Source organism: Pseudopodoces humilis, chromosome 5 (genome assembly GCF_049639895.1).
Source record: "Pseudopodoces humilis isolate 2021_Gansu_Grassland_sample_001 chromosome 5, ASM4963989v1, whole genome shotgun sequence".
In the NCBI taxonomy this organism is placed as follows: domain Eukaryota; kingdom Metazoa; phylum Chordata; class Aves; order Passeriformes; family Paridae; genus Pseudopodoces; species Pseudopodoces humilis.
In genome coordinates this window covers 59,771,624-59,779,424 of record NC_142204.1, presented here as the reverse complement: position 1 = coordinate 59,779,424, position 7,801 = coordinate 59,771,624, and the positions used below count along the sequence as shown (strand labels likewise).

Below are 7,801 nucleotides of genomic sequence, written 5' to 3'. Positions count from 1 at the left end.
CTTGGGAGTTGGGACTTGCATTTCTCAGCATTGTCACAGGGGTCTGATCCCCAGATCACTGGTCACAGCAGCCTAAATCACAATGTACTTGCTTCCTTAAACACATCCTAATGCCAATAGATTCTATCCTTCACTAAAGAGTTCTCTATTGTTGCCCCATTCTGACCCCTCAGCTTGGTTTTCCTTCACCATCACCTTACAGCCTTTCTTCCCACTGTGGGTTTCTGATCAAAACCCCATCTCTAGCATCTCACCAGGGATCATACAGCAGTTAACTTGCTAGGGTTGCATAACTATAGCCTGCTACCAGAATAATTCCTGCAGCATGAGAGGATTTTTATGAGCTTGCTCCACTGATGGCTGCAAGTAAAATTGCTGCCAGCTGAGGATTACTAACCTGTAGAGAGCTGGCAGAGTTCCAGGTCCTTTGTTCCCTCAGTACAGAGGGATCAAGCACACTGCATCTCCTGATAGCGCTGGTGATTCTTGTGCAGTCAAGATAAAGCTGGTAAAACAGACAGTCATCCCCCTCCTCTGCCACGAGTAAATAAGACACTGAATGTTTCGGTGTTACCAGCACAAATATGATGTTAATTCAAAGGGAAAGACTGCTCAGCCCTTTGTGGGTGTCCAGGGTAAATGAGAACAGCTGCTTACTCCTGCTGCACAATGCTTTCCATTTCATCTCAGCTGCAGGACTCAAGCAGCCATCAAAGCCTGCATATTCTGTACCAGTCCCTCCCCCCTACAAAGGGAAACAACCTTTATCCTAACCAGACAGAAGTGCACATGGGGCCACTTTTTTAAAATATTCCTTGCTGTGGACTACATATCACACCTACCTTGGCCTGTTAACAGCATCTGGCTCTGTGTTTGGCTCTGTGGAACAGACACAAGCAGCCTGGATTTCTACAGAACACAATCCCTTATTTGTGAATCTGTTTTACCAGCTATAGTCCTGCCTGTCATGTTCTATCTCCTCCTCTTTTAAAGGAAAGCACTCTGGGGATGGGACACACCTGTTTCTTCTGCAAAATAGTGTGCAGGTAAGTTTCAGCCTTAAGGAAACAAGGGATGTCTTTTTGAGCACATATGAAATTTAAGTTCTTGTTGAAACAATCAGTAAGTGTGCTAAGATTTCCAGTTCTGTTTCACTTGTTGGCTAGACCTCAGCCATCAATAAGGCTTAAACTGATCTAATCCATTACTGTTCTCCTATACGCAAAAATATTGTTACCATTTTATAACTAGGCCATGCCAGTGACTAACAGGTCTGTTTGTGACAAAGTAGATAAGCACATAAGATATAGGCAGGAACATATTTCTGTGGAAAGTGTTAAAGGTTAATAAAATATTTTAGCCACATCATATGTAAGCTTATATCCCAAAGGCTGAAAAACCTAATTAATGTATAATTACCATATTTTTTTCTTAGACAATATGAAAATAGGAGTTTTAGATTTTAGAATGAAATGTGTTTTTAAATAAATAAATCAGCACAGTAATGCAAACAAGTGAAAATTACACTTATTACCTCTTCCAAAAGGCAATTAAAATGAAATACTGGATAGCTACAAGTAATAAAACCCCCTGCTCTGAACTGACAAAGAAGTACTGAGCAGCATTAGGCAGCAGTAGCCTGCAGGAGTGATACATAGTCCTCCTTACAAAAAAGCACAGGGCCCTAGTGTAAAAGCCCCTCCTGTAGCACAGGTAACTCCTCCAGCCAACAGGGGCAGCCACAGCTAAAGCCATGCCCCAAGAAGCTACAAAGCCAATGCATTTGCATCCACTGCTACAGCAGTAAGGACCCAGGGCATGTTCTTTCAGCAGCAGTCATACTGACTTTATTATACTCTTTGAGACTACAGTTCACTATCAGAAGGTCAATAGCTCTGGCACACTGAACAGTTACAATTTGCATTATATACACACTATTATGTCTATTTTCATCATAAACAGTTTAAACAGACCAGAAAGAACTGAACAGCTTTTATATCAGGTTTGTCAAAATGGTGGTTCCAGGCAATTCCCAGGGAGACAGACACCATGATAAAGAAGTCCACATGGGAATACCCAAATATTGCTCCCAATGAACGGGCTGAACAACATCAATAACAAATTTGTCATATTCAGACCTTTACATCCTTTCACACACAACCTCTGTTCATGAACCTCAAAAGTAATAGACAGAAGCCTGAGCAGTAAGTAGCAGAATATATCAACTTTGATTTCTACAGTATTTGTAAATGTTTTGGGCCATACTTTATTTTTTCTTCCTCCCCCACCTCCTTCAAGTGTTTAAATCATCTATTGCAGCTGTATACAAACTCTCACATTAGGGAGACTAGGAGCTATGAATTCATTCAACAAATGTCCTTGTTCAGAGATTATCCCAAGCCATTAAACAGTAACAACATATTAAACATAGAAGTAATGTCCTCCCTGACAGGCCAGCAGCAGATCTGATACAATGATCTGAAAGGAGTATCTGGAAACCTACACATCTTGGCTACAAATTTGACAGAGCTATGAATTCTACTCAGGTGACTTTTTCAAGGTATCAGTGATAAGAAGAAACTAACTGCACTCTCACCTGCCCTGGATGAATTTACTTTCCATTTTTCAGAGAAGACTTGTCAGAACTAATAATATCCCAGATACAGTGGCTTCTCAGCCATCCCTCCTATAAGGCTAATTTAAGAAAAAGAAAGGGTCAGCATCCAGATAACCTCTTCATTTTGCTCTTCAAAAACTGTAATATAATGCTGCATAGCCTTGAAGGACACAATATATTTCATTATAATTAAACAATTCAGTTGGAGTACCCACGACCTTATGTTAAACTATAGTACAAAATAGAAGTTCGTATGAATTATCAGTTATTAGTGAAATGAATCCTAATGGCTCCATGATCTTGGTAGTGTGATGTGAAAGGGTAAGCACTTCAAAATATCAACTTGTTTTTAAACCCTTTCAGTTGGACTTTCAGAAATTCTCTTCCATTGGTTGTGCAAGTTGGTGTCCTTGTATATCAGCCAAGCATTTCCTGCCCATAAAATCATATTAAGCAAGCCAAACACCTGTAGGATAAAGAAAAAAAAAGGGGGGGAGGGAAGGTAATATTAAGTTTGTAGTGTTTGATTTGGTTTTGTTTTCCCTTTTTTTAAAAAAGCCAGAATGTCTCTTCAAGGCAAACCAGAAACAAGCAGTGTCTTTGGCACCCCTTTCATCTGGACAAGACATTTCCACACTCTTCAGCTATTTTAGCTATTTAACAGAGTTCTTTGTAGACCAGATAGTCAAACTTACTCTATATTTTGCACAGAATTAGACAAGTTATTTTCAGACACTGAGCACCTCTGCCTATGCATTCTCAGACCAAATGACTAATTATTATTGGGCCAATGAATAACAGCTGAAGTTTTGAAAATCAGGATTCACTAGGAAGATCATACAATAAGCCTAACTTGCTCTGCTATGAAGAGTAAAAAGTTGGGTTCAGCACCATCTCAGCGTTCCATCCTTACATCAGTCATCAAACCACTTGGGTGGCTTAGTAAGATATTTTAAGTTGCTGTTAGCTAGAGGCATAAATAGACCCTCAAATGTGTCTGGGAATGCTGCACAGAACAGCTCCAGAGGTACAGCCTGCAAGTTGTTTCTCTTTATTTTCTTTAGAGGAAAACTTGTTTCCTCCAAGAAATTATTTGCTCAGTGTTTTACCACAATATTAATGGGCCTGAATGACAAACAACCCATAAAGAAATCTTAACACAGAGCAACACATGCAATCAGTAGAGCAGGACACTTGGGTACCATTTGTTGTTTTCCAACACAATTTTTGTACCTGTATGGTGGAAGGCATACATACCACAGACACATTCAGAACTCCCATGTTGGTCACAGAAAGAAAATGGCAAGTTGTTCCTGGTGCTTTGCAAGAGTCAATTCCTGGAATAATGCTGGCTCCTGTGGACACTTTGATGCCAGCAAGCGCCTTTGCCCAAACAAAAGTACTGACCAGCCACAAAAAGGCTGTCAAGACACTGATTGCCAAGTCCTACACAAGAGAAATACTCATTAATAGGTAAAAAAAAATTGCAGGAATGTACATGAGAGCAAGGCAGAGACATTATCAATTATATCACCAGGACAACTGCATCAGTGCTAATGACCACAAGCCAATTTAGTCATTAACAATGTTATAGTTACAATTCAGTCTTGATAACCTGCTACAAAAGTTTATGCTTGTGCTTTATAGATGCAAAAGACAATCTTAACCTAAGAAATCTGTTTCTAAAATCTATCACCTATTTTATGAGAATTTAAGCCAAGCTTAAGTAAAGTGAGGGTGATGGAAGAAGGACAGAGGATTTAAATATGGATAGCCAAGGGCTTTGGGTCCCCTTTTCTGCTTGGGTGCTGTAGGGACCAGTCTGAGACACTTGTGTTCACACTCCATTTAACTTTTGTAACTACTGGATATTCACCACCAGTCAATTATTCTTGCATTAGCAATATTTCTCATCTCTCTGTAGCTTCAAAGAGAAAGCATTAAAATAGCTTAGTATTACTTACAGTTAGTGGAAATTTGTTATTTTGCTGATACACATGGTTATATCCGATATAAACCACAAGGGCAGTAATACAGTAGAGGAACACCAACGCTGCCAGTGTAACAAAGAACTGTGCAGAAGAGGAGAAGTTGCCCATGAGGTAAACATCAGTCCAAGTACCACCACAGCCTTTTGGGTCTGGTGCACTAAATACAACAGTATTCAACCTGTGAAGAGTATATCCATGTAGTTAGAGTTTGCTGTATAGTGGGAGCTTCATATAATTATACTTCATGCATCACAGCAACAGTGCTTCAGCATTCTGATTGTATAAGTTTACTCTGAAAGATACATAATTGATTATTTATATACATATATGTAACACCAGGGTTTGCCAAGCTATCTGAATATTGTGCCCCATTCTACACTAAGATAAACAATAGTATCTTCAGGATAAGAACCCTAATTTTATTTTTTGCACAGTTGAACAAAAAAATTCCTAATTTGGAAGCAGACTTAACATTACTTGAGAGACTGGCAGTTAAAAAGGGTGATGAGGACTTAAAAGGCATTATAGCTACAAAAACCACAAGCACTGAAGCTGGATAAAACAAAGCTGTGTGACTAGCATTGACCACTCTGTTTCCAGCATAGAATTATTCCAGAGCCTCACTCTCCCCTCCAAATGCTGTTACAATGCGGGGTTTTGTGACCAAATTCTATATGTTGTAGTGGCTTTTACTGGCTGTCCACTGGATCAATTTCTATACTTATTTATGTTATTATGTTTATTGAACACAAATGGAACACCAACCCTGCACTCATTGTAGTTGTGCAGCTGACACAGGGGAAGCCTCCTTCCTCCTGCTCCAGGAAAAGAGCTCATCTCTACAAGAGCACTACAATGACACTGAAGTATTTATGTTTTTTGTGCCCAACACCCTCACCAAGAAAATGCTGGAATAAACTGAGAAGAATTTTCCATTCAGTCTTTGAACAAAAATATGATAATGGCACATTCAAAATAATAGTATCTGGGCCTACAAAGCAGCTCCAAATTGATAAAGAATTAGGCTGTTAAAATTATGTTGTTTTGCCTACTAATTAATTTCTATAGCATATATGCACTGCTAGACTAGAGGCTAAAGGCAGAGTCATACAAAGCATAATACAACCTATTGCCATTTCTACCTAATTATAGAGTACCAACAACTACTGTTCTTTGAACAATTATAACTTAATATTTATATATTGCTGCTACAGGCCAAGCCAGAAGATTCACATCTTCATTTATACAGCAATGTTCATAAGGAGACAGACAGGGAAAAGGGGAGTAAGAAATAATTATCAAGTAATAACTGAACAGTTAATGCTCACCTAAATGGGTAAGTAAAAGAAGCTGTAATTGTTTTGTTTACCACACCTTCACAGGAAACTAAAAGAGCAGTTTCACCTTGAAAGCCTCCACATGTGGTAAAAGCAAAGATGGCAAGAACCTGTGAGAATTGATACACAGACACTTTAGTGCACACCACTAGAGCTCAAAGGAAGGAAACTCAACATTCAGCTGAAATAGCAACAAAATTAGTAAAGTTGAAGTATGAAGTGGTGTCGAGAAGAAAGTGCTGAGTTTCTAAAATCCAAAAGCATAAGTAACACTGCTAACCAAAGCCCATTTAAAAGTGCTTCTCATTTATTTTTTCAGTTGCACATTGAAATGTTTTTGGGGTTTGTATTTTGTTGGGTTTTTTGTATGCAAATAGCCAGCATAGTATTTTTACAAGTCTTGCATACCTACAGCTATATGTTCAAATAATTAGAAAGTACCTGCTCAGAGTATCACACATCAACTTGACTCTCTAAGCAGCTCTTCTTTTCCCTTTTTTCACTACCCAGACCCTAAACCCCCAATCATCAGAACAGCACAAGCTGCCATAACACACTTGTAGCTGACACATCAGGTTTATGTATCTGCAGCCCAAGGGTGTGGCAGAGGAGCAGCCCAGAGCTGGACACCCAGCACCCACAGCCTGGGGCAGGGTCTGTCAGCCCAGGGGCTCACACCTCCCCAGGGGTACCCAACCCAGGCACAAGAGCAAAGCCAGGCCTGGGCCAGCAGAGGAAACAGCTTTCCCCAGCTCCACTCACCCATTCAAGGACCTTAACAAAGCCCAGAGGCTCCAGGAGCATGCTGAAGTCCATCCTCAAGCCCAACATCATGGGAGAGACCAAGGCAGCCAGCAGGAGCCAGAACCAACACCAGCCAACTACTGCAGCATCCCCGGCACCTCCCTATAGGGGCACCCCTTGCCACACCCCCTCACCTGGGGGATGGACCCACCCACGGACACTCAGCTGAGGCTCTTCAGCCCCAGGCCCTGTCTGGGTGCTGGGAAAATGAGGCAGTGGGAACAGCACTGGCTATTTCGTGCAATGAGGCAGCAGTGACTTCCTCCTCTCTCCCCATCCAGGACACTTTGGACAGTTACATGTGCTGTACCTTGAGCTTGATGATTTGATGGCAAACAAGGCACAGGCACCTGACAATCCATGTGCTTGTCAAAATCTCATCCACTACCTTTGACTGTTTAAGCTTTGATTGTTTTCTGTGACTGCACTTTGTTGCTGGTATGTTAATCATCAGTAGAAGTGAAGAGCTGAAACTCATGCTGAAGAAGGTTTGAGGGCTGTCAGAGGGGCTGCCCTCTTCCCTCTTCCCTGCCCAGAGACCATGGATAGCCAAGGTGGCCACGGGCACAGCACTTACTGCCAGTTTCCTGGCTCTGATTAAAGATCCTTTAGGAGCTTCCTGGGGGTTGCTGGGAGCCTTTGAGGAACATCAGGGTGTCTGGTGCTGCTCTTGGGAAGGGATGGCTATGGGAGACTGTGGCTGCTTCTAGCAGGATCCACCTGATCTGGCAGCTTATAGCAAGATCTGCAGGCAGATCCTGGGCAAAGGTCCTGGCTCCCAGCTGAGAGCCATTATTGCTGCCAGACAGCCCTGAAGAAGGTGCTGAGGAGATGCCAATGGAAGAACTGGCTTTGCATCCAGCTCCTGGGTGTAGTTAGAAGGTGCAGCAGCTTGTGCCAAAAGGGTCCAGCAGCTTCCACAGGGCAGCAGATGTGTACTCAGCTGTGGTAGTGGTGCGCTGAGGGTGTCTGTCCCAGCGCGGCCGGGATCAGCTCTCCCTTGGCTCAGGTGGAACTGCTGAGGAGTTGCAGCTCTCCAGTCCTGGGGCTGA

General features: G+C 41.8%; 1 protein-coding gene across 1 annotated transcript; it reads right to left on the bottom strand.

The window, feature by feature from the left end:
- Positions 1–1,821: 1,821 nt before the first annotated feature.
- SYPL1 (synaptophysin like 1) lies at positions 1,822–6,839 on the bottom strand. Its single transcript, XM_005526074.2, has 5 exons — positions 6,708–6,839; positions 5,937–6,055; positions 4,582–4,786; positions 3,875–4,063; positions 1,822–3,083 (listed from the first exon to the last, which is right to left on the bottom strand). The coding sequence occupies exons 1-5, from the start codon at positions 6,777–6,779 to the stop codon at positions 2,967–2,969; spliced, it is 702 nt and encodes a 233-aa protein (XP_005526131.2). The 5' UTR covers positions 6,780–6,839; the 3' UTR covers positions 1,822–2,966.
- Between the last annotated feature and the right edge of the window lie 962 nt (positions 6,840–7,801).

Excerpts from the sequence above, each read along its gene's own strand:
- SYPL1 (XM_005526074.2), bottom strand. The coding sequence starts at position 6,779 with ATGATGTTGGGCTTGAGGATGGACTTCAGCATGCTCCTGGAGCCTCTG. Across the intron at positions 4,787-5,936 it reads TCTTTTACTTACCCATTTAG|GTTGAATACTGTTGTATTTA; the intron begins GTGAGCATTAAC and ends TACTCTTCACAG. Across the intron at positions 3,084-3,874 it reads GAGTTCTGAATGTGTCTGTG|GTGTTTGGCTTGCTTAATAT; the intron begins GTATGTATGCCT and ends TTTATCCTACAG.